The sequence below is a fragment of the Ostrea edulis genome, chromosome 3, assembly GCF_947568905.1.
Source record: "Ostrea edulis chromosome 3, xbOstEdul1.1, whole genome shotgun sequence".
NCBI classification, from domain to species: domain Eukaryota; kingdom Metazoa; phylum Mollusca; class Bivalvia; order Ostreida; family Ostreidae; genus Ostrea; species Ostrea edulis.
Window position 1 is genome coordinate 42,344,295 of NC_079166.1, and position 27,575 is coordinate 42,371,869.

The following is a 27,575-nucleotide window of genomic DNA, read 5'->3' on the forward strand; positions in this document are numbered from 1 at the left end:
AGAAAGAAAAAGAAAAACAAGAGATGTTTGTAAAACACATATGCCCCCCATGGTGCAAAATTGAAAAGGGTTATACACACACACAAATATAATTGAGAGTAGTATCATCAATTCAAAATATTGAGCACACAATATCTTCCTATGTCAAGAGTGGATTGACCATGTGACCTAAAAATCAATAGGGGTCATCAACTCCTGAAGATGTACTAGTGTACCAAGTTTGATGTCTGTCAAGCAAAGGGTTCTCAAGATATTGAACGGACAGTATATTCCTATGTCCAGTTTGACCCTTGACCATGTGACCTCAAATTCATTAGTAGTCATCTTCTCCTGATGATGTACCAGTGTACCAAGGTCGATGTCTGTCAAGCAATGGGTTCTCAAGATGTTGATCGGACAGTATATTCTTATGTCCAGAGTAGATTGACCCTTGACCTTTGACCATGTGACCTCAAAATCAATATGGGTCATTTTCTTCTAAAGATATACCAGTGTACCAAGTTTGATGTCTGTCAAGCAAAGGATTCTTGAGACATTCAGTGGTCAATATATTCCTATGTCCAGATTGACCCTTGACCTTTGACCATGTGATCTCAAAACCAATAGGTGTCATCTTCTCCTGATGATGTACCAGTGTACCAAGTCTGATGTCTGTCAAGCAAAGGGTTCTCAAGATATTGAGCGGACAGTATATTCCTATGTCCAGAGTAGATTGACCCTTGACCTTTAACCTTTTGACCTAAAAAACAATTGGGGTCCTCTTCTTTTTATAACCAACCCACATATGAAATATCATTACAATCAAGTGAATGGTTCTCAAGATATTGAGCAGACAACTCATGGTTTACCACATGGGGTTAAGACCAGCAGTTTGACCTTGACCTTTGACCACGTGACCTGAAAATCCATAGGGATCATCTACTCTCTAAGGAAAGCCTCTGTATCAATTTTGGCTATTATAAAGCAAAGGGGTCAAAAGATATTGAGTGGACAACACATAGGCTTAAGACCAGAGGTTTGACCTTGACCTTTGACCATGTGACCTGAAGGTCAATAGGGATCATCTACTCTCCAAGGGCAACCCTTGTACCAAGTTTGGTAGTTATCATGCATAGGGGTCAAAAGTTATTGAGTGGACAACACATGGTCTACCTCATGGGGTAAAGACCAGCAGTTTGACCTTGACCTTTGACCATGTGACCTGAAAATCTATAAGGATCATCTACTCTCCAGGGGCAACCCCTGTACCAAGTTTGGTTGTTATTAAGCAAAGGGGTCGAAAGATATTGAGTGGACAACACATGGTCTACAGACCGACCGACCGACAGTTGCAAAACAATATGCCCTCTTTTTTTCAAAGGGGGGCATAAAAACACAAATCAATAACTATAATCAAATTTAAAGTGGAAATCACATTATTTTATTTTAATAAAGCAATCTTATTATTATTTTTGAATTGCGATCAGGACCTCGATAGGAAGCGGGAGCACAGCATTATACTGATGCACTCTTGAAAGATTTTATGAGTTCAATGAGGAAATAATTTTATAATTATAATTTTAGGAACTACAATAGTCTATTATTTTTATAATTAAAAGTTCAATTATTTTGTATCATTAAATTTTTCGTAAATTTACCAGTTGGTAGAAACTGAGAGCACAAGTTACATTGTATATGTTGTTACAAGGTGAAGGTCAGTTGATCCGAGTGTGTATTGAATTTGAAGACCAAAACAGAATGTATGCTGTAGGCCTACCAGTGCTTATAAGCTTCCATATATCCATTTTCTTGCAGCTTATCTGGGTCTCTGTTCAAGTGGTTTTTGAAAAAGTGATTGGGTGTTTGTTTTGATTTGAATTTCATCGCTTTCAAACTCCAAAACTACGCAAAATATTTCATATAAAACACATTTAAAGTAGTTTAAGGCATGAAAAGAATTAATTTTGATGAAAAAGTTTAGAAACATGCGTTGAGTCCTTTAACCATATCAATAAACTGTGACATGTAGGTGATCAAGAATAATTTAGCTATATTGTTGTATTACTATGCTAGAAGTTTTAATGAGTGTAGTACTCTTTTCTACAGAGATAAGAAACTAGGATGTAAACTAACAATTCATGCTATTTTTTTATGTTCAAGGGCCATAACTTAATGAAAAATCAACAGACCGAGACAAAATTCGAACTTGATCTGTAACTTGTTATGGCAAAGTAAGGTACTAATTATCAAATGAATATCAACTGAAATGCAAACTGAACTTGTATTCCTCTGAGAGGAAGCCTTTGACTAAATATCAGGGCAATATCTGTATCTGTAAATGAAAAAGTCCGGAAAACTGTTTGACCTATTTTTTCCAAAACACAGATCAAGGATGGACCAATCCAGCTGAAATGCACATTGAACTTGTATTCCTCTGAGAGGAGGCCTTTGACTAAATATCAGGGCAATACCTGTATCCGTATGAAAAAAAGCCCGAAAAACTGTTTGACCTATTTTTAGCTGAAAAGTAGTTCAAGGATGGACCAATCCAGCTGAAAAGCAATCTGAACTTGTATTCCTCCGACAAGAAGCCTGTGACTAAATTTCAGCACAATATCTGCATTCGTAATGAAAAAAAGGCCCGGAAAACTGCTTGTCCTATTTTTAGCCCCAAAGTAGGTCAAGGACGGACCAATCCAGCTGAAATGCAAACTGAACTTGTAATCCTCCAAGAGAAAACCTGTGACTAAATTTCAGGACAACATCTGTATCCACAATGAAAAAAAGCTCGGAAAACTGTTTGACCTACTTTAAGTCCTAATGTACGTCACGAACAGATGAACCAATTCAGCTGAAATGCAAAGTGAACTTGTATTCCTCTGAAAGGAAACTTATGAGTAAATTTCAGGGCAATATCTATCTGTAAGAAAAAAAGTCTGGAAAACTGTTTGACCTACTTATAGCCTTAAAGTAGGTCAAGGATGGACCAATCCAGCTGAAATGCAAACTCACTCTTTCAAAGTTGTATATGCATCTGTTACGGGAAAAAGTCCGGAAAACATGACCCCGGACGGACAGCCAGCCAGTCAGACAGACACATGGACAGCATCATAACATAATACGTCCCGTTCAGTGACCGTCATATAAAAATGTGTAGATCTATAATGGTGGGTGTTTTCTGTAATCAAAACAGTGCCCTTTGTAACATTCTGAAATACTGTATAATGGTATTTTCTGAGGATGTCCATTTTTTGCAGATATAAAAAAATCTGCAAAAATTACAAATGCAATATATATATATTATTACTACAGTAACTTGATCCAAAGAGTCGGATCACGTTGAGTTGACAGGCGCAGATCATCAGATCACACGAGACGCGAAGCGTCAAGTTTGATCTGATGATCTGCACCTGTCAACAAGACGTGATCCGACTCTTCGGATCAAGTTACTGTAGTAACAAGATGTACCGTGAGCAATGTTCACTAAGAATACCCTCCGCTCACCCCAATCTCCCAAAGGGTGTTGTAAATAGGTATAAATTACCTCTTTCCTGAGTGTAAGAATATGGTATGCCTTTGTAGAAGAAAATGGAAGATATAGTCCGAACACAAATCCATGGCATAAACCTATAATTTTGACCTTGAGATCAAAGGTCAAGGTCATAAAGAGGTCATGAATGTACATGACACATAGTCTCTTGGTGATACACCCATGTCTTATGGTATGACTATGTCAAAACCCTATAATCAATTTTGACCTTGAGGTCAAAGTTCAAGGTCATATACAGGTCATAAAGGTACTCCACACATCGTCTCATGGTGATACACTCATGTGTCAAATATGATATGCCTGTGTCAAAGAACAAAGAAGTCATGGCCCTGACACGAATCCATTGTAAAAACCTTTAATTTTGACCTTGAGGTCAAGGTCATATGGAGGTCATGAAGGTACATGACACATCGTCTCATGGTGATACACTTATGTGTCAAATATGGTATGCCTATGTCAAAGAACAAAGAAGTTAAGGCCTGGACACGACTCCATTGTAAAAAACCTTTAATTTTGACCTTGAGGTCAAGGGTCAAGATCATATAGAGGTCGTGAAGGTACTCGACACATTGTCTCATGGTGATCCACCTGTGTGCCAAATATGGTATGTCTAAGTCAAAGAACAAAGAAGTTATGGACTGGACACAAATCTGCAGACAGACAGACAGACGGACGGACAGAAAGACAGACAGAGTGATTCCTATATACCCCCCCAGAACTTCGTTCGGGGGGGTATAATGATAAATTTATCATATACCCCCTTATGCATTTTAAATCCACATTTATAAGATAATAAATGTAATCCAAATTATCAAAAACACAGACATACCATGAAATTATGTTTTGTGTACGCAGTTTCGTTTGTGACGCGGTCAATATTTTCCACAAATAACGTTGCGCTGATGCATTGTGACGGCATCAGTTTCAGAGGATACTGATACGGAATCAGAAAACCAGTATGGTTATCCGGAAAACCAGATCACACGCTGTGAAATCCACAGTATCAAAGAACGATACATTGATGGGTATAATATATATATATATCTCGATACATATAAGTATATAGATAGGTATAATGCAACCACATAAATTGAACATGCATAATTTTAGAGATCCATGCAATTGCAAAAATGTCCACAACAGAAAATACCCATTATACAGTATTGCAATTATTAATTTACCTTTGTGAATTGAAGTGTACAGGAATCTTTTTTATTTCGTTTCCTTTCTGCATCTAGAAAAGATATATTTTCCCCTCATCAATAAAATAGCAATACATAAACAAACAATGACAACATAATCATTGGAATTTTTTGTAAAAATTCAATGACATATTGTCTTTGCATGTTCTCACTTTACATACATGTAACCTTAGGTTGTATGGGTTTCAGCTCAATTAAATTGGTATATGAAAATAATCACTTACATGCATATAAATTCTTGCAACTTCTTTACCAATAAAGACAATTAATTAATGTACATGCAGTTGTGTAAGTATATTCAATAACATTACCATTTGTTGACAAATCCTTTTTCATACTAAAATAGTCACAATCTTTTTCCACTTCTATCATGTCTATATCATTCTCATTATCTGAAAACAAAAACCTGTTTTTTGTGATGAATCCTATAAACTGCACTAAGCATCCTAAATTCATGATTACAAAATCTGTAAGACAAATAATTTTAAATCAATGAAAGGTGTCAAGTAAGTCTGAAATAGAAGGGGGGGGGGTGGATTGCAACAAAACTTTCCTGATACAGAAACATTGATCTGTATAGAAACATTAACATACAGCTTTTCAGTTTAATAAAATTGTAGTTTTAAGGCAGTGATTGCAAGGTATCACGTGGTTTCTTCATGTATCTAAAAAGAGACTATTTTCGTATCCGGAATACGTCAATCGCTTAAGCATCAGTAATATTGACAGACGATGGAAACAATTTAAGACTTAATTGTCAGCTATAACCAGACACAGGGTAAAGTGAAAATATGTTTAGAAATATACAAAAAAAAAATTAATGAAAAATCCCTTATGTTTTAATTATCTTTTAAATAAGAGTCATAAGGCCCTAAGTCTCCATGATACATCCCCCCCCCCCCCCCCCATGTTAATTTTCAGTCTTACAACACATAAATTTAATTCACAAACCACTAGGCCTATTAAAATCATAATATTATACAATAATATAAATTCTATAACATGTATATGATGTTAGTGCACATAAGTCTAAAATGCTGGCTTTGTAAAATTCAAGGGAAACTAGGGGTGGGACGATACAGCATAAAGCCGATCCGATACGTATCACGATACCATAGACACGATACGATATATATCGCGATACTTTTCATGTTAGTAAAAGACTGTAAAAAGAGTTTCAAACTTTCAAATTTAATAAGGGAAAAACAAATTCACATCATAGTTTTGACTAGAAATGAAATAGCACCATAGTTACTTGACTACCTTTGATTTATCTGTGGTTCGAACCCCATTTTTCTCATAAACAGGTAGCCCGAATGAGTCCCAAACCGCAGATTTAGCGCCAGTTGGTATTACTAATTTGACGAAGTCCTGCTTCGTCGCCATTTTTGACAATCATATCGTACTTTTACTTTCACTTTCGAGTGTAAAATAACTGAATTCTTCCGTTCGGATTTTTTTGGATTAAATGGAAGTATCGTTATTTCAGTGGGTGTATCGATATGTAGATCGTCAGAAAAAATATTGCGATGCATCGGTGCACCGATGTATCGTCCCAACCCTAAGGGAAACCCTCAGGCGGAGAAAACACAGGATATGTAAATGCATCATTTTGTGCACAAAATATTATATTACATATATACACACATGAAACAATGTAGTGTATTTGGGGGGGGGGGGGGGGGGGGTATTATTCTATATTTAAGCTCGCGGGCTAGAATGCCCATTTATCTATCTCTCTCTTCCCGCGTGTTCCGACTAGTTGGACACCATATCAAGAGTTCAGCAGTATTAATCTGTATATTGTTAGTTTATTGTTGGATCAGTGATTTATTATATATGATTCCCACCTAAAAAGATTTGGTTGTTTTTACTGTTTGGGGAAATCACTTCATTGGCGTCGCCGATAGGATATATGGCGATCTTTTGAGACCAAAGCGATGCCTATATAGGGAACACCACGCTGTTTGGCCACATGTAATCAATTTTGATTTAATTCAATTTGATTTTTAAAGCATTAAATGAGTCGTTGTGAATTTAGTATGAGTAAATTTATGCAATTTCACATATTCATTTTCCTGTTGATCTGATCTTGTGCTAGGCCCATAGTACAGCAGTATGTATTTGCATTTGTTTAAAGTTGTCAGGCAGGAACAATATCAGTATGAGCCAAAAGCAATGGTCATTTAGTTTGGGTAGGGGGAGTCCCAGGCTCATGAGTGGCATGGGTGTCCTGGAGGGTAATGTGGCTAGACCGGGTGGTTTGGCAGTACTGTGGTTGGGGAAGTAGATATGTCCATCACCCAAGGGAATCGAATTCGATCTCTGCTATGGGGACAACTGGGAATGAACAAAGCCAAGGGCTGGGAGCTGCACAAGGAAATGATCAGGTCATGACCATGTTGGGGGCATTAGAGACCACTCAGACCATGATGGCATCCAATTTAGCTCAAATGACCCAAATACTTGCGGATTTGTCAGATCTTTCAGGGGGTAACCGCTCCCAGGAACCCAGTTCCAAGGAGGATATCGGTACTAGTAGTAATACTGTGAGCAGCCCAAATATGACTAGCTCGAGTAGTATTACAGGGAATCTTGGGTCGGATGTTCCCATTTATGCGACCAGTATCCCAAGCAACACTTGGGTTGCCCCCTACCAGAGCAGTACAGTTTTCTCACAGGGGTTCAATCAAGACAAGGGACTACACAAGACCCACCCAGAGTCCCTGTTTCTAGTGGGTTTGGCAGTAACCCGGGTGTAGTATCTCCCAGTCAAAGTGTTAGTGGGGGGACACAGTGGCGAGACAGTAGGGGGGGTTGTGCCCTGGGGGAAGCCCCTCTACAGTAATGTGAGTGTATCAAGCCCTGATATGTTGGGCCACCCTATGCACCCAGGAGCACATGTGCACACAAGTACGGAATCCCTCAAGGCCCAGAGCCACCCATGTTCTGCCCTGGGGCAGGGATATAGGGGTCAGCCCACTAGTGGGTCTGTGTCTGTAGTCACTTTCAGAAATCCAGCAGCTGGACTGGGTTCAGTAGGCAGTGAAGTTCCATTTGCACCAGAGATGGGGCGATTACATTGTAAATGTAATTGATTACGATTACGATTACTTTGAAAATCTATGATTACGATTACGATTACGATTACACATATTTTGAAAGTAATTTATTACAATTACGATTACTGTGAAAAGTAATCATGATTATATGCTTTTGAACAAGAAAAACAACAAATATTTACTGGTTTTATTAATAAGAGGGTATACTAGTTCAGATTATTAAGTTTAATTTAAACAGATTTAGACCTTAGTTGCTATTGAATACATGCAAATACTGTAAGTATAATATCATATAGATATGGATAAATCTTATGATGGCACACATAACGTACATAAGCTCTAACTGTTATCTATTAAATAATTATTTTAATATGAATATAAAGTAATCATTGTAATCATTATTGTAATCATAAATTACGATTACTTTGCCAAAGTAATTGATTACGATTACGATTACTTTGCTTCAAAAACAAATGTAATCAATTACGATTACGATTACTTAAAAAAATGTAATCGATTGTAATCAATTACGATTACTGATTACGATTACCCCATCTCTGATTTGCACCCCCATCAGTTAGGGAAAGTACTTCTCTGGGGACCTCAGAGAAGTTCTCTGGATCAACGCCCACATGGTCATCTCGTAGTGATTCATCTAAGCCAAGGCGCAATATTCCAGCTGAGGCTAAAAGCCTCAAGTATACTAGTGGCCTTGAGTGGGGTTTGTTCTATGCCAAGTTTAGAACATTAGCTCGCTACTATGGGTGGAATGATGATGACAGCTTATTGGCCCTCAGCGTCTCTGTTGAGGGGCCTGCACTAAGGTATTTTCATCTCCTCTCATCACGTGGGGAGGACATGACATTCCACGAAATAACTGCCCGATTCAAACAGCGTTTTAGTAAAGGCACCCTGCAGGCAGCCTCGCAGGTCGAATTCAACTCCATGATTCAGGCGGCCAAGGAGAGTCTAGAGCAGTGGGGGGACCGCGTCATGGAAACTGCACAGTGTGCTCTAGGGGCAAGGGTCCCTGGTCAAGTGCTCCAGGAGCAGGCAGTCCTGCGATTCGCGATGGGATGTTTAGATGTGCGAGCAGGCCCGAGGTTGATCGACAACCCCCGTTAATATTGATGAGGCTGTTCAGCAAATAAAGACATACCAACTTAGTCGCCAGGCCTTAGCCCACCATCGTAAAGGGGTGCGTTCTATTTCATGTGACAGTCGGTCATCAGGTGGGGAGCAGTCTAGGTCTCCTTCACCAGCTCAACGTAGAGCTTCTTATGAAAGTTGGGGTCAGGCGAGCTCACCCAAATCTGGAGAGGTGCCCCGGGATAGATCAATGCGTGGTAGTGAGAGTAAGGTCACTCAAAGTAGGCAGGGAGTTTTCCCCGAGCCCTCATCGGCGCCAACAGGGGTCTGTACTTGTCATCTGCATGGCTAGCAAAGATGACGCATGCGGATGGGGTTCAATGTTTTGAGTGTCATCAGTCTGGGCATTATCATCGCAAGTGCCCTAACCGACCTAGGTCCGAGTCCCCAGCTCCACCAAACTCCCGCCAAGAGAAGGAGGCATAGGGTAAACGTGCGTTTTTCAAAATCCCCAACCGTTGGGGCTGCAACTAGAGTTACACCATCTGTGAGGTCTGGGGTGGTTGGATGTGGGGAAAGTGCATGGTGAGTACCCGTGTTACGGCACGTTTGGTCGCCTGGCGACGATATGTGCGGCACATTTGGTTGCTGACAACCATTCGTGCCGCACATTTCGTCACCAGCGACCAAACATGCCGCATGTATCATCGCCCAGCAACCGAATGTGCCGTGAGGGTGGACACTAATGGTCTTCAATTTTAGGCCATACCCTAGCAAGAATGGTCGCCATCCAAGCCCCCTGTCCCAAACATCAACTTTGCTTTTGTTTTGCAAAAAGGGTGTGTGTTCATGTGTGTGTGTATTCGTTTGTGTGTGTCTGTGTATTTGAGTGACAGTGTGAGTGTGTGCGTGCATACACGTGCATGTGTGTATATATTTGTGTGCATGCATGCATATGTGTGTGCATTCATGTGCAATAAAGTTTGTTTTGCATTACACACACACATACCTGCACACATTTGTGACTCAGGTCAAGTACGATACAAAGTCAACAAACAAAAAAGCTGGGCATTTCTGGATGGAATTTGATGTGAATTTATTCTGCAAACACACGAGTTGCAACATTTTAGCAACACAATACTCTTCCATACCATCCTTGTGGCATGTCATTTTTACATTTATTCCTCTGAACAGATAACTCACAAATCTTATAAGACATCTTATATAAGATATAAAATATCTTAATATGTTTTTTATACAAGATATCTTATATAGTATATAATATATCTCATAAATTGTATAAGATGTCTTATTAACGTTTTTTGATTTAAGATATCTCATTAACTCTTATAAGATATTTTATAACTGTTATAAGGTATCTTATAAAAGAAATTTTACAATATATCTCATATATTTTATAAGATATCTTGTAAAACATATAAGATATCTTATATGTTTTATAAGATATTTCTTAAACTTTATAAAATATTTTCTATTTCTATAAAATATCTAATAAATGAATTTTTATAAGATATCTTATAAACTATATAAAGTATCATATTGTTGTGTAATACAGTAAAATATCTGTATCTCGAATATGGTTTATCTCGAATACCCCGCTTGAGTCGAAGTCGACCGCCGGTCCCGGCCGTTTTCCCTACATAAATGATTAAAAAAACTTATATATGATATTTCGAAAACGCTAATCTCGAATACTCCGATTATGTCGAAGTATTTTCAAGGTCCCATACCCTAAATTCACCTGGTTTATCTCGAAGTACAGTCAATTTTATGCTCTGCTTACCATACCTGGCGTCGTTAAGTCACACATTCACACCCGCGGCTACATCAATTATAATCAATTATAATTAATGACCGCTAATCCACGCTCGCCTTTTCCGGGTAAACCCAGGTCGCAATAAATGATTCAACAACTTGGGTGATTAGTGAAGCCTTTCAACATTACGGCTAAAGTTCACCGCCAATTATGAACTAACACACCCGATTCCAGGGATGTTGTTTTGAATGACACACGCTCTATCATTAACATGTGGGTTAGATAAACGCACGAAATCATCGAAGTACGCTTGAAGGTAATGCTCTTAATATAGATAATGCATTTAATAGTATACGCTTCATCATTAAAACTAGTACAGAGAAAACACGAAAATTTATTTAATAAACATTTAAAAGTTTGATTTTTTTAAAAATCCGTCTTTTTTGTTTCTTACGTGATAGGTTCTTTCATTACAGCGCAATAACTATACATCCCAGTCGAGCCTGGACATCAGTAAACTTAAAGTAAGCATTCAGGCACGATCATCTTAATTTTGAAACACATTGTGAATTCAATTGGATGTTTATATATATTAAAAAAAAATAAAATGTTTGTCTTTGAAATTCCACAATATTAATTTATCAACTTGTATTAAACTATAAGAAACGGCAACAGGGTTTTTGTTTATAATGCAAATCCCATACTATGCATCAAATATCCTCCTTCAAAAAAAATATCCCAGATCGATTTTGGATATCTCGAACCCCCGGATATCTCGAAGTTTTTTCGAGGTCCCTCGGACTTCGAGATAGAGATATTTTACTGTACTTGTACTTAGAGTGAAATCTGTGACCTAGTTTGTTCTAAAGTTCAATGTTTATCACGTAGTAGAAAGATGACGAACTGTGTCTTTCAAGAATGTACCAGAAAATTTATTCTGATTATATGAATGCAATGTGAATTTAGCCGATAAGCTCTGGTTAGACAAGCACTTTAGGCATTTTGGATTATGCTATAACTGGAACTAGGACTTAGGAATTTTGTTGGAAATTAACAGCCGATTTGTGATTTGTTTTGTATACAGATTCAACTCGGCACGCACATTGTTAATTGTTCACCTATTGTAAGTTAGTACTTTGTTATTATTATAATTTTCTTTCAATAATTGCAAATAAATATCATACTTGTTTGACTGCCTTTGTTAGTAAATTCTGCTGCTGGGTAATTCTGACCCATAACAATATGAATTTACTTTTATAACATGTATAAGATATCTTATAAAACATATTTGATATCCCGTATATTTCATAAGATATCTCATAAAGTTGATGAGATATCTTAAAAAATTCATTTATGAGATATCTTCTTATAAAACATATGAGATATTTTAGATATTTTATAAGATAGCTTAAAAAAATAAATTTATAAGATATCTTCTATCTTTTACAGATATATCATAAACTTTATAAGATATCTTGTTTAATATACAAGATATTTTATAAAGTTTATGAGATATCTTACAGTCCCTGAAACGTTCTACTTTACCATTTTTCCGTTCGCTCACCGCTCGTTCACCGTTCGTTCAGCTTGCTTTCACCGTGCGCTCTCCATTCACAGTTTTATCTTCCGTGCGGAGGGTGTCGTTATTGCCGAAGGGCTCATGAGCGATGGCATGAATTCTTTGAGGAGGTAGATGATATAGAGCCGCTTACCTCTCTATTCTCAGAGAGTAAAATTTCAAGACAGCTCTATGCCCTTTGTCAAAGAGAAATTGGAGTCTCTATAGCTCCGTCTGTGAACCGGTTTCTTGCAACTGGGCCGCTCTAGCAGGCATACTCAGGGGTGAACCTCAAAGACGGACGGTTACCGCAAGTATGTATGACTGTTGTGTGCGACTCTCATTCGGCGCTGCAATGTTTGGTTGAGGGCACCATCCAGGATGAAAATCTTGCCGTGCGACAGCTGTCGGGGGACAGTGCGGTTTCCACAGGGAATGGGTCGGATTTCAAGGGTATTTCATTAGCTTCGTACGACCCAGAAGAACTTGCAGCAAAGCAGCACGCTGATCCAGCTTTTCGTTTCCTCATGGACTTTCTAAAATCAAGGTTAACACCGAGGGAAAATGAACTAGTCTTGTCAGGGCCTGAGGAAAAATGCTATTACCTAGAAAGTAGTCAATTCAAGTTAGACGATAAAGGCGTGATATGGAAAGTAAATGCCCCTGACCCAGACCGACTCCTGGTCCCGAGGAGTTTACGTAATGAGGTTTTGTCTTTATTGCACAATATCCCGAGCTTGGGGCACCAAAGGGTGCAACGCACAAAGGGCAGGGCTCGGGATAACTTCTATTGGTGCACTGATATCAAAACCTATGTGTTTAGGTGTGACATTTGCTGTTGGAACAAACGTGGTTCTCTGCCCTTGCGATCTGGGCTCAAAAGTTATCAAGCGGGAACCCCAATGGAAAAGGTTCATTTGGACTTTCTGGGACCACTCCCTCGCACTGAATCGGGTAATGAGTATATGCTCATGATGGTGGATAGTTTCACCAAGTGGGTCGAGTGTGTGCCATTGCTCTCCCAGACCGCTGAGGTGACCGCGAGCGGCAATAAAGGAATTTTTTGTGCGGTTCGGGTATCCCATTTGAGATTTTCACCGACCTGGGCTGAAACTTTGAGAGCGAGTTGTTCCGAAAGGTCTATGACCTGCTTGTCATGCACAAGTCACAGACTACGTCATACAGACTCTCGGGCAATAGGCAGGTGGAGCGTTATAACCACACTCTTATGGATGCGGTCGGTGCTATGTGGACAACCACGTTAAGGCTTGGGACAGTCACTTGGGTTTGTTGGCTGGGGCACTGTGCTCCGCAATCAACCGTCATACGGGGTATACCCCCAATCGTCTCATGTTAGGGCGAGAAGTGAACAGCCCTGCCACCCTTGTGTTTAGGCCTCCCCCAGGGGAATCCTTGGTAAATGGGGGGAGGGGTAGTTGACAAATATGTTTCGGGACTTGAGGGATCACTCAGGTTGTCCCATGAAGTAGCACGGGAAAAATTGTGTGCTGCTCAAAAGTTGATGAAAAGAGATTATGACCTCCATCTTCATGAAAGGAAATATAAGGTCAGGGATTTGGTGTATTGGCGGTGGAATGTTGGTAAGGTCGAGTCTGTATGGTTGGGCCCTGGCATGGTGGCTAAAGTAAAGTCTGACACAACTTATTTAATCTGGAGACGTCGCCAAAATAATATTATGCACCATGATAGGCTCAAGTCGTGCAACTTGCAGCAGATCCCAAAATGGATTCGAGACTATAAGGATCATGAGTACAAGGAATCTGTAAGTGGGGAAGCTCAGAATCGGTTGCCGAACAACGCCCCTAAAGCCTCTGAAAAAACGGGAAAAGGGGCTAGTACCAGCGATAGTGCACCTTACCTGAGGACACGAAGTCGAACTGGGGTGGATCGACTTGGAGCGGACTCGTTGAATAAACCCTAGGACTCGGCAGATCAGAGGCGAAAGAGGCCTGGTGCAGTCGCGATATCGGTACTGCCTGTGCAAGTACACAAACCTCCGTGGTTTCATGGTGCAGTGTGAAACTTGCAAAGACTGGTTTCATCCGGCATGCGTGGGGGAGACGGAAAATAACATCAATCAATTTACAAGTTATCACCGCCCTGATTGCAAATTGGTGGGGGTGTAAGGAGGGAGCCATACTGGGGGGTGGTCGTAAGCAGGGATTAGGCAGAGATAAGTCCTCCACTGTAAGTGCGGGGGCATTGTTATTTAAGTTTGTTGGAATGTTTCAGGGAAAGGAAAGAGAAAAGAAAAGGAGGCGCCAGCGGGGTTTTCGTCACTACCTTTAATGACGGTGGACCAGCAGTCCGGCATATACATGATGTACACTGCCCAGCTGGCATTGAGGACCCAGCGAGGATGGTCGAGTTCTTCAGGACCATTGCCCGCTTTCTCCATCTGCCCCAGGAGGGCAGGGATGATGAGCGAGCACTCGATGAGTTAGGGGCGGTTGTCCAGAGGGGCTTCGGGCCTGTATTTGCTGGTTTTGGCACCAGATGGCATGACATGGCCAATAACCTGGCCGAGTACCTTGGGGTGGATCCCCTGACGGCTCTTGACCTAGAGTGGTTACAGCATGTGAGGATATTGGCTCACCCACGCGTCATAGCAGACCTGCTGAATCGCTTGCAGCCAGACATGCGCCAGCCTTGGCAGGATAGACCATACCAGCAAGATGCTGTAACCTAGCCTGCGTGAGGCGCAACAGGTCCTCGACTTCAGTCCCGACTGCACAACGGGCATCCCCGCAGCCATCGGGCAACAGAGTTTACCCATTCCACAGGAGGACTGGGAGTGTGTTGACATCCCGAGTCCTGTTCATCCCATCCAACGGGAGGACTGGGAGTCAGAGTGTGTTGACATCCTGAGTCCTGCCCATGAATGCAAGGCACCTCCAGTCCCAGCAAGGATCCAAGTCATTGATGCTCACTGGCATCCCACCCGAATGTCAGTGAGGATGGACTTGGTTTCCCTTATGGAGGGATTTGCATACCTCCAGATTTCTAAGGATATTCCTGTCCAGGTCATTGGGTGTGTGCTGTCTATGTTGATGGCCCAACACCACCTGCTGATTTATCCCAAGAGCCTGGTTAGGTAACTGCTGTTGGCTTGCACCCGACACAGGTTGCAGCGGTAACGTCTGACACCATTGAGTTGCTTGTGAATCGGTGTATGGAGAGTGACTGGGTGATTGGGGAGGTGGGCCTCGATTACTTTAAGGGGTCAAACTGGGGTCACCAGGTGGGTACTGAGTGAGTTTTGCCGGCTGGTCACTCCTCTCACCCCCTTGGTGCTCCATCTCTGGGGGGCTGCTTCTGACCCAATGGGTCGGGAGCCACTACTGGACTGCCAGAACATCTTGGATCGGACTCGTACCCCCGTGGGTGCCACTGTACCTATATTCTTTTACTGGGGGTCCCTCCCAGGTGGAAGAGTGGATAGCTACAGGGAGGGTTGTATTTTTTGGGGTCAGCGGGCTCATCCAGCACTTCTCCCAGGAGCAACTCCAGGGAGTAAGTCGGATCCCCGCTGATCGCTTATTGGTCGAGACGAACAGCCCACAACTCAGAGTTGGCCAGAGATGACTCCTGGCCAAATCGGGGTAGTTTACCAAAGGGTGGCTGAGGTGCGCCAAATAGGTTTTGGACTGTTGGCAGGACTGGTAATACGAAATTTCCGTATCCTGTTCAGGCAACAGTTGTGGAACATTCCATTCCCCTGATGCTCATTCCATTTGATTATGTGAGCTGCTTAAGTGTTCCAGCGTTCCTGGGTCCAGGAAGGACTAGGCCTGCATGTTGCTGAGGATCGCCTGGCATGAAGCAATCATTTAGATACCTTGTAAATCACAAGAGGTTTATTATCATTATATTTCATGTAAATGCTTTATATAGATATTGTGTAATGCAAATGGCCTCCACCTTGTTGGGATTGGGACATTCCTCCACAAAATGGGGGGGGGGGGGAATGTAGTGTATTGGGGGGGGGGGGGGGGGGGGGTATTCTATATTTAAGCTCACGGGCTCGAATGCCCATTTATCTCTCTCTTCCCGCGTGTTCTGACTAGTTGAACACCATATCAAGAGTTCAGCAGTATTAATGTGTAAATTGTAAGTTTATTGTTGGATCAGTGATTTATTATATATGATTCCTACCTACAGTGATTTGGTTGTTTTTACTGTTTGGGGAAATCACTTTAATAACAATATTAAAGGTGCAAGCAGTAACTCTGGAGCAAGCGTTTCTCAGCTTATAGGCAAAGTTTTATTGACTTATAAGCATATAGATATTCTGAGTGATCTTAACCTTTCCAAAATGACCTGATTAGTGACCTTGGTCCAAAAGATCAATAACTGTAGAAATATTGTTGAAATGAAGGGTTTTTCCCCATATATAAGACATATGTTCTAGGTGACCTTGACATTTTTGAAAAATTAACTTGAGAGACCTTTGTCTGAGAGCCTTTTGCCTGTTACTTATTTGTGTGATATAATATATGATCATTCAAAAATTGTTGACTATTGAAATGAGGATCTTTTTAATTTGATTTAGTAATGCAGTTCTTTATTTATGGAGGATTGTAAACAGCCCTAGGGCAAAGAATATGCTCTCCTGGAATAGGAAGATTTTCCTTGAATAAGGTATGCATTCAAAGTAACCATAACTTTTCAAAATGACCCTACTCCAAAAGTTCCTGTCCCAAGAGAAACAGTGGAGGGGGGGGGGCATAAAAAAATTGCATTTCAAATCTCAAATATAAAACATGATTTTTCACAATATCAAATATAAAACATGATACATGATTTTTCACAATATTATGAAGTTTAAACTTGGCTTGTCAAAAATCAGAAGAAAATTTTTTGCAAGCATGGCACAAGTTTTCTCAATCAAAAGACTGCATATACACTTATAGAAATATTGTGAAAAACAGAAACATATTTACCTGATCAGGATATGGGGCTCACGGCGGGTGTGACCGGTCAACAGGGGATGCTTACTCCTCTTAGGCACCTGATCCCACCTCTGGTGTGTCCAGGGGTCCGTGTTTGCCCAACTATCTATTTTGTATTGATTGTAGGAGTTATGAGATTGATCACTGTTCGTTATCTTCACCTTGCATTCTTACCCGAACATGAATCGATCTTTGAGAGGAACTTTCCTATAGTCATCAGTTGACTTATAGCAGGAGGACAATGGTATACATTTTCATTGGTACATCTTGAATGCCGTTTCTGTATAAAAAAGTCTCTGTCCTCCTCAGAAACGCATACATGGGTGTTGATTTTTTTCTTGAAAGATATTCAAATTAAAAAAAAAACTTGTAGATCTTAATTATTTACAAAATCTTTTACCATGGCGAGTAGAAATTTGAAAATGGCGACCAGAAATATTTCTAGGTCGCCATTTTGCGACCTGATAGCAGATGTGACTTGGAGTACTGATATATATTTCTATGTAAAACTATGATCCCCTATTGTGGCCCCACCCTACCCCTGGGGTCCATGATTTTAGAATTCTAGAATCTGTACTATGTCAGGAAGCTGTTCGCTTCAAACAAGTGATTTGACTGTTATACTAACTCTCCATAGAACTATTACTAACGTCTAAGTATGTAAATTCCATAAAATAAACTATATCACTAAGTTTCCGTTCAAATGATGACTTCCATGGCGCAATATTCTATCTCCCGAAATTGAAGAGTTCCAATAGTTTTTTTTTAAATTAGCGAAAGACAAGATGGAATGTGTAGATACAATGTATCAGTAACTTGATAAGAACTAGACCAGACTAGGGCTGTCACGGTTTCAAAATTTTTTGAGTCGAGTCAGTTCAGGATTTTAATTTGGGATCACGTATTGGGTCTATATCGCTGTTTCAATTCTTAATACATTGTACAAATGTATATGCATTTAAACTCTCCAACACAAAATTTTTATCTGAATAATATCTTAATAGCTAAAACCTATGATAACAGACATGTTGTCTTGCTGGAAACAATCATTTACAGTTAAGTATATCAACCTTAAATGTCTCCCTGTGACATTTCTGTTTTCATTTTTCCTGGTTACAGGACCTTCCAGTCTATCCCAAAAGCACCGGACCATCAGATACAACCAATGAGAATTGATTTGGACCGATGTACTGGTTGGTAAAATCGGTCAGTATGTCCGAAGGTTGTACAACATCGGTTGGGTTTCAAATCTTATTTTCCATATTTTATCGTTTAGACGCTTTCACATGAAAAATCACCGAAGCTCATTTTAGAGAGTTTATTATTTGTTTTGTTTTGTTAAAAAAGAATGTGGTATGCTATTGTTTACAAAATTTTGGAAAGAAATGGATATCAATCTAAGTTTATTATATCTTTCACATTTCAAACAATTTTTGGGGTAAAAGTTAAAATTTAATTGTGACTATATATATGCATATTGAAAATTAAGATGCTTTATTTTACAGAATCAATATTTCACTTGTTTAAATTGTTTGTTTACATAAAAAGACTCGAGTCTTTGTTTACATAACACAGATTTAAGGCTAAAATATTGCTTTTATTCTTGCATTCAGAAGGTCAAATTTTGGCTGTCAACATTAAATAAGTTATAAATATTTTTAATATTTAACATCAAAAATGAAAAATATTTTTATCAAAATTTGTGAACCAGTCCCTTTAACAAACCTTATTTAGGAACGTACATGTGGTTGTTTAGAATGAGAGACTACATTTTATCAACTAGATAAAGCCAAGGGGGTTGACCTTGCCTGGCACTTGCTTTTAAAAACAATAAAGCAGCCAAGAATTTCACAAAGACAACAGCTAAGGCAGAAAGAAAAATTGTAATATCTGTAGACTTGGCCAATTATTCTACAGTTATGATGGATGGGTCAACAGATCAATGAGGATGAATATTTTGAAGACTAACTCTGTCTGAAGAACTGAATTGGATGAAAGCTTGTAATTTCACAAGAGAAGAATCAAGTTCTGTAATTCATTTTATGATAATGATTTTTTTTTTTTTTTTTTTTTTTTTTTTTTACAAAATAACAATGAATCACTATATCATGTATATCATTATGATCAATATTAATGATAAAAGTTTTGGACTGGTGAAAATTCATTTAGTCCTGTGTAGTGACATAGTGTTTTCGATTATCTGTTCGAAAGTCCTACATGTAGTTTTATTATACTTTCATGTAAAATACTCGAACCTGATTGGTCGAGAAACATTTGAAAAAACATATTGTTACCCTCTGAGAACAGAAAGCACGCGCCCCAGGGTGATAGTATCTAGCAACGGGTAACAGTACTTGACAACGGGTGATATTATAAAAAATTATCACATGCGTCAAATTTATGCGCATACGGTTCGCCGTAGATTGGTAGACGACGTCGTTTGAGCGTTTGTAATAAACGCGAGTACCCGCATCGAAATACGAAATATCGCACGACAGTGATTGATCAAATGTCAACAGACGTAAGTTTTTCTGCTTTCCAGTTTACATAACATTCAGTATAATAAAACAAATATTGCATGTATTTGAGGGTAACATTGAAATTTTCACACCTCGAGAACCCATTGTGAACCTCGGCTACGCCTCGGTTGACAATGGTTTTCTCGGGGTGAAAATTTTCAATGTTACCCTCAAATACATGCAATATTTATATAATGATGATTTTTCTTTTTTGCAAAGACTGACCTTCAGAACCATTACCATAGGTCCTGTGAAAGTCACAATCAGTTACTGCAGTAATAAGTTTGTTTATCCTACGTGAAATATTTCATGAACTACGAGTCTGCGACTCTTCTGTTTTCAGAGGTAAATTTGCGAGAAATACATTGAGCAGGTGTTTTGGTGTGTTCACGATTGTGCGTGCGAATATGGGTGCAAGGAGGTATGTGTATTATTTACATGTGAAATTGTTAACTACTAGTATTTGTAAATTTGATATGAACTGTTTTTGATACCATTTCACATGGAATTTATGAAGTCATGGAAGTTAGAGATGATGCGTGCGAGATTATATGTGCGTGACTGTATGCATTGCGTAAACACAACAGATGAATAAACTTCGTAATATTCCCTAGTTTGAGCTCCGCCTATATTTTAAATACTGGAACACATCAGAATACTAACCATCACAATCAGTTATTGGGATAAGTACGCACCCTGTGCCATAGTCGCATTAAATCAAACAAGAGGCCCATGGGCCACATCACTCACCTCAGTCACTTTGGTCCATATCAGAAGACTTTCTATATATATTTGCATATAAAACCTTAGTCCTTATTATGGCCCCTGGGGGCCGTAGTTTTTGCAAACTTGAATCTACACTATGTCAGAAAGCATGTAAATGTGAACTTCTTTGGCCCAATGGTTCATGAGAAGAAAATATTTAAAGATTGTTCCTATATATTTGTATGTAAAACTTTGATCCCCCCTTGTGGCCCCATCCTACCCCCAGGGGCCATGATTTGAACAAACTTGAATCTGCACTATGTCAAAAAGCTTTCATGTAAATATCAGCTTTTCTGGCTCAGTGGTTCTTGAGAAGATTTTTAAAGATTTGCTCTATATATTTGTATGTAAAACTTTGAACCCCTATTGTGGGCCCATCCTACTCCCGGGGGCCATCATTTTAACAAACTTGAATTTGCACTATATCAGGAAGCTTTAATGTAAATATCAGCTTTTCTGGCTCAGTCGTTCTCGAGAAGAAGATTTTTAAAGATTTTCACTATATATTTGTATGTAAAACTTTGATCCCCTATTGTGGCCCCATCCGACCCCCAGGGGCCAGGATTTTAACAATTTAGAATCTGCATTATGTCAGAAAGCTTTCATGTAAATATCAGCTTTTCTGGCTCAGTGGTTCTTGAAAAGAAGATTTTTAAAGATTTTCCCTATATATTTGTATGTAAAACTTTGATCCCCTATTGTGGCCCCATCTGACCCCCGGGGGCCATGATTTTAACAATTTAAAATTTGCACTACCTAATAAAGCTTATCTATAAATTTCATTTTTTCTGGCCCAGTGGTTCTTGAGAAGAAGATTTTTTAATGACCCTACCCTATTTTTACCTTTTCTTGATTATCTCCCCTTGGAAGGTGGCCTAGCCCTTTATTTTAACAATTTAGAATTCCCTTTACCCAAGGATGCTTTATGCCAACTTTGGTTGAAATTGGCCCAGTGGTTTTTGAGAAGAAGTCAGAAATGTTAAAAGTTTACAGACGGACGGACGGACGGCGGAATACGGGTGATCAGAAAAGCTCACTTGAGCTTTTAGCTCAGGTGAGCTAAAAATGGTGCACAGAATATTGAAACACTGCGCCGTTGTGGCGCATATCATTGATATACCTAGTCTGAGCTTTTCCCCACTGACTTCGTAGATATACAAATTTTTCAACTTTTGAGCTAATCTCCCACTTATTCTATATCGATTAAGTGCTTGAAAAATCTTCATCGCTGTTAATACTTTAGTAATAGTGTCTAATCAAACAGTAAAAAGTTATCTGATTGGTTAATACCGTTAAAGTGAAATTTTAATGCGCATGGACTGGAGATGCCACAGAATAAAAATTCTTAAGCCTGACAAAGGGCAAACTGACTTTAATTTTTGCCTGAATGATAAGCCAGTACTGGCAGTAGACACTGTAGGAGCAGAAGGAGACGATGACGCACAAACGTCAAAACAGACAATCACGATGAGAATCCTTACTTTAGCAAAACGTAAATTTAACACTAATAATAAAACTAAAGTTACCTATGGCAATGCAGTTTAATTTAGTGTTTTGATTATAATTTACTGATCTCTCAGATTCATCATTTTAAAATGTCGCATAAAAATTTCAATATGACGCATTCATTTTAGAAATGTCACATTGACACTAGCTGGTAACGCGCCATTGTCACATTTAGCAATTTGCTTATCCCAATCACTGCAGAATCAGAATCCAAAGTTATGTGCTAAAAGGAAATTCTCTCTTATCTCACTTTTATATACTTACCATCCTTTGTTGGCATCCAAGTCGTGTGAATTGAACTGGCTCTGATCTAAATAAATAAAAACAAAATGTATAGAAAATTGTTCCCCTTATAGCGAGATGAATATTTTAATATTGATATGCCTATAAAGTAAATTAATGCAGTCTTCAGGACATTAGGATATCGGTGATTATTGCAGGGTTGTGGATAATCACTCGCCCACTCACAAGTAATATTTGCTGTGGGCGACTAAAAATATTAAAAATCACCTTGCCCACATGATGACCAAATTTTCTCCCAGAACATTTTCATTTTATGATGTACTTTCCTATTGAATTCGATAAAAGTCATACTAAACAAGATTGTGTTGTGTGCAAAGCAGACACTAAGCACAGTTACGTCAAGCATATAAGTGACCTAGAAGAGCCATGTATAAACAATGGGGTTTCAAAACCCCAGGAAAGAAATACTAACAGGAACCATTACTTCCATGAATGTGAAAACAACAATCTAGATCATTTTTGCAGAAAACGCTTAATAATCGGCCATGACTGTTGGACACGGCATGCGGAATGTTTTCACTTTTGTCACTAAAAAAAATTCTTATTTGGTCTTTACTGGTAATTGACATACAATGTGGGCCCTTTGATCAAATTGTGGGCACATAAACTTATAAAAATCAGGGACCCACAAGCCCCCATGGTTTAAAATGTTTACCACAACCCTGTTATTGTCTGTATGTTTGTTTGAAGTTGAAAACTTCATGTATAAATCCCTAAAAATCACCAGCTTCAAATTAACTTCAAATCAATGAATGCATTTCCTCTGACTTACGGTATTTCCATTGGCACAAATTTTATTTGCTAATGACTATATGCTTATGTGTAAAATGAAGAATCTCAGTATGTTTTTTTTACTGATGGAGAGTTTCATGCTTAAGTCTGTCAACGTTCTTATATCATTAAATTTCTCAGTTGCAACAAATGAATCAATGCAATATTGATCTTTGAAAAAAATACACCATTTATTACAGCAATACAGAAGTAAAATATATGTTCATTATTTATGCACACACATGTACATGCAGTGTATTACCTTCCAATTAGAAATTTCTTTTGGATATTATACATTTTAGATATAAAGTTATGAATAATGATATTCTTTAATATCATCATTAACATAATTGATAAAAGTACAATTCTTGTTGTAGCTAGGGGGTGAAACAATGCATCATGATGCGGCCGAATCGCGATGTAGTAGTCTCGATTCGATGTTCGATTTATTCGGGGTCTGTTTCGGTTCGATACGGTTCTAAAATCATTGCACACATTGCTCTTGATAACACGGTTTCTGATTAGCCAATGGAATTGAAAATTGCCCAATCAACATACGAGTAAACTTTGCTGTATCAAAATGGATGCAGTCTAGTTGAAAAATGCACCCCCAATGTTTAAATCCTGAGTATGGCGACATTTCGGCTTTAGGACAAGTGATAAAAGTGTTGCTTTATGTTAAACGCTTTTATATTATGTAGAATTTATTTGCAGAGAGCAATAAATACAACGAAACATAAGAAAATCTTAGCATTATAAAGAATTTGGTACATGCTATTGTATCGAATCGACAATCATCGAATCGAGACTAAGTATCAAAAATCGAATCGAAAAGGTACTGTATCATTTCACCCCTAGTTGTAGCTATCAAAATTTCGTTCTGTCTAAATTGCTTCTAAATTCACAACATTTCTATCAGGTTTTCCGTGTATCATGAAGATCATTTATCGTGTTTTGCATACATCAGGTCAATCGTGGAGTTTGTTTATCATGTTTTGTGTATATTGTGAAGATTGTTTATCGTGTTTTGCGTTTATCAGATTTATTGTTTATCGTATCATGCGTGTATCCTATCCTATCGTGCGTATATATATATCCTATCCTATCATGCGTACATATATCCTATTCTATCATGCATGTATCGTGTTCTATCATTTATCCAGTCTTCACGAAAACTCAGTGGTCCAAAGACCGAGGCCAGTGAATTTTACGATCGGGTCAGTAAAAATTAAAGATCAGGAAGTCCGATGGGCTTGTAGACTTTTTGTAAGTCACATTAAATATAATGTTGGATTTAGATATTCTAAATGTCTTAATTGCTTAAATTTACTATCAAAATAAAAATAAATTAAAAAACAGCACATAAAGAAAGTGTTTGGACATCGTGGTTTAATGTTTATTTCGTAAAGAACGATAACTATACTTGTCATTGTCAAGATAACTTGTACGTTGATCATGTGAATATTAAATGAACAACTTGTTGAAACAACAAAAATGGCCACATTCTGTATCGCACAGTATACCGGTAATTGCTGCTTTATTGCATTGTCCAATTAAAATGAACTTCATCAAGTGCAGTTATCTCTGATTTTATGCAATTTCTATAGTTTATAGAATTAATCATTTGCATTTGATGTTAGTAGAGTAGGCTACTTTGATGATGGTAGAGAAGGCTACTTCCTAAGGTGCACTCAGGCTGTTTTCATGTTTGTGAAAAATATATGAAGTTGTAGTCTTGTTGTTTGCAGGTGAAGAGAGAGAAAATATCATGTACGGTGTTGTTTTTCTGGAATCGACAGAAAGGATGTCTTAGGGTGGATATAAATATGAGTAATAACCATAGTTTCAGTAAATTAATTGTACAATTTTAAAATGCATTCCATAATGTATGTGATAAACATATGAAAATTTAGGGGGCCAGTGAATTTCACTGTGGGAAAGTAAATTCAGACAGTTCACTGGTCCGACTGGCCAGCAAGTTTTAAATGTTTTCGTGAAGACTGTTTATCATGTTAAGAATAACGCTGTGGGTACTGTATACGGGTAATATCGCTTAACTCTAACACAGATCCACAGGATTCCTCCGATAAAATGTACAAACTTTCACTTGATGTATTCAATCCAAAATGAAGTAAACCTTTAGGCCAAAAAAAAAAAGACGTGTTTTTGGTTACTCAACTGACTCCAATTTTCCGGATAAATTCCAGTCCTTAATTTACGTACACTTCATTTCTCAAATAAAAAAATCTAATAAGTTCGGGTTCCATATTCAAATTATCAGAAATTTTCAAACTGGCATCCTGCATGCTTTCTGCTCTTATACATTGGTTAGGTTTATGAATTTGTTTCCTATGGTGAAAGCAAGAAAAAAAAGAATAGAATTTAAAAGCTTAATTAAAATTCAACTTTTTTCCCAGGATAATTGTTTTATTAATATTATTTACAACATACTGTCACAATCGGTGAGAGAGGCGGGGGGGGGGGGGGGGGGGGGGGGGGGGGGTCCTAAAATGACAAAGCCAAAAAGAGGATGGCACCCACAGCACTTGTTTAATGTTTTTCAAAATAAGTTATAACGATTTTAAAATACATGTGCATTTGCATGAAGTAAATGAACCAGTGGATTCTGACTAGTGATGGGCAATCGGGAAAAAAAATTTAATCAATAATCGGATTAATCGGATGTACCTTTTCGATTGATTAATCGAAAAATAATCTAATTTTAATGATTTCAAATTTATGGCATAAATATATTAAATTTACTTTATGTTTTACCCTAGATATTAAGTTAATTGGAGACGTCCAAAATCATAATTAGAACTTTGAAGTTAATCCATACTTTCGATTTTATTTTCCCAGGATAGAGATAGATCTCTCGACTTTTGTTGTTCTTATGGGATCCTGGTTAGAATAGAGCCTCATTACTCCTTGCTTGTTGTAAGAGGCAAAATCCGAAGCCCCGTGTCACAACAGGTGTGGCACAATAAAGATCCCTCCCTGTTGAAAGACTGTAAGCACCGATCACAGGCCTAAATTTTGCAGGCCTTTACCAGCAATGGTGACGTCTCCATGTGAGTGAGAGTCTCAAGAAAAACGTTAAACAATATTCAATCATTCAATCTTATCGGATGATTCACAGGAGTCGGCAATTTTATCAATAAAGTAGAAATATATGAGAAATGGGCATAAATACTACCACTGAGCTTCGCGAGCTCGCTACACTCACGAAGCTCATTGGTAGTATTTATGCCCATTTCTCATATATTTCTACTTTATTGATAAAATTGCCGACTCCTGTGGATGATTCGGCTTCGTCAGCCATTTTTGATTTTAGATAAGTCGCCGCAGGAATATTCGGACAATCAATTATTCACATCGTTTCTGTTAGAGCGACCGACAATCGAAAGTCGGCCACAATCGGTACATCACTAATTCTGACCATGACTTCCCATTTCTGCTTCACTTGTACATAAGCCTTTTGAATTTACAAAATGCTGACCTCCTCAAAATATTATTAGATTTACCTGACTTCTATGTTTTTCATTTTCCGTTCCACATTTTGCAAGATCTGTACGTTTCTAGGGGCTTGGCATGAATGTATTCATGTGGCATGATTTTGCACGAAACAATTCTTGCATGGACACAGGACCACATGCAGGCACCTGAATTTCTGTCAATAAGTCGCTCAATAAAGCCAAATATTGAAAACTCCTACCCCTTCTATATATGAATATATATATGCATTCGCATACATGCCAACTTTCCCAATTTGTGCGGGATTCTCCCGATTTGAAGCAACTGAAAAGACAAATCCCGATATCCCGATCGGGATTGCAAAAATACCCCGAAATCCAGATTTTCTAAAAATATCTCCCATTTTACGACAAAAAACCCCCATTTCCAACCGGAATTTGAAATCCCGCGTCATTTCTGAACTGGCCAATCAGAAATCGGGACAATAGTCAGCCATTGCTGTTTACCTGTGTCGCATAGTGTCGGGTTGGTCTGCCTGTGTCGGGGTGTTTATTGGACAGTACGAAGCATGTTTTGATAGTAATTAATCGGGAAGACGGATTTCAAATTGGCATATCCTTTACACAAACGTGAATGACAACGATGATAGTGTCACCACCAAACAATCGGACATTCCCGATTTTTGCCTCTCGCTGACAGCATTCAAAATTTGCAATAAGATACGTCAAATATATATTTTTTCCAACTATTAGAATATAGGTTATCCAAATATATCTGTCTGAAGCGATGTATTATATAATCTATATAGTGTAGTATTCATTAAATATACTTTGTGATGTGTAATTCGCATAAGTCTGTACTGAATTTTATATTTAGCAAGTAGCCTTAATTTACAAGTAAAATCGTATATTTTGATGTGTTTTTTTCCTGGTAATTATTTCAGATGTCATGGGTGCAAAGGTTTTGTTCGCAAACTTCATAGCAAGGCAGATCACTCCTTTTCTGGTTGCAATGCAGATTAACACACCAGACTCTGCAAGCCCATGT

At 38.5% G+C, this 27,575-nt stretch overlaps 3 protein-coding genes across 14 annotated transcripts in view; 2 read left to right on the forward strand and 1 right to left on the reverse strand.

Moving 5' to 3' along the window:
- The window catches only part of LOC130053561 (receptor-type tyrosine-protein phosphatase H-like), a 412,921-nt gene that overhangs the window by 274,854 nt on the left and 110,492 nt on the right, over positions 1 to 27,575 (forward strand). The window lies entirely within an intron of this gene.
- LOC125673156 (uncharacterized) overlaps positions 1 to 27,575 on the forward strand; it is a 271,989-nt gene that overhangs the window by 202,439 nt on the left and 41,975 nt on the right. The gene's annotated exons all lie outside the window — the stretch shown is intronic.
- Positions 1 to 27,575, reverse strand: part of LOC130053464 (uncharacterized) — a 114,426-nt gene that overhangs the window by 78,662 nt on the left and 8,189 nt on the right. For 5 of the 12 annotated variants that reach the window (XR_008802049.1, XR_008802055.1, XR_008802045.1 and 2 more), the window contains 5 exons: positions 22,245 to 22,290; positions 17,182 to 17,296; positions 5,043 to 5,123; positions 4,711 to 4,763; positions 2,992 to 3,157 (listed from right to left, as the gene is read on the reverse strand). Coding sequence is in view for 1 of the 12 variants with exons in the window: in XM_056160771.1 (XP_056016746.1) it covers positions 3,119 to 3,157; positions 4,711 to 4,763; positions 5,043 to 5,137; positions 22,245 to 22,290 (233 nt within the window). In the remaining 11 variants the exon portion in view is untranslated. Of the gene's footprint in view, positions 1 to 2,788; positions 3,158 to 4,710; positions 4,764 to 5,042; positions 5,138 to 17,181; positions 17,297 to 22,244; positions 22,291 to 27,575 lie in introns of those variants that run through there. The other 7 variants (XR_008802046.1, XR_008802053.1, XR_008802050.1 and 4 more) reach the window with 4 other exon arrangements.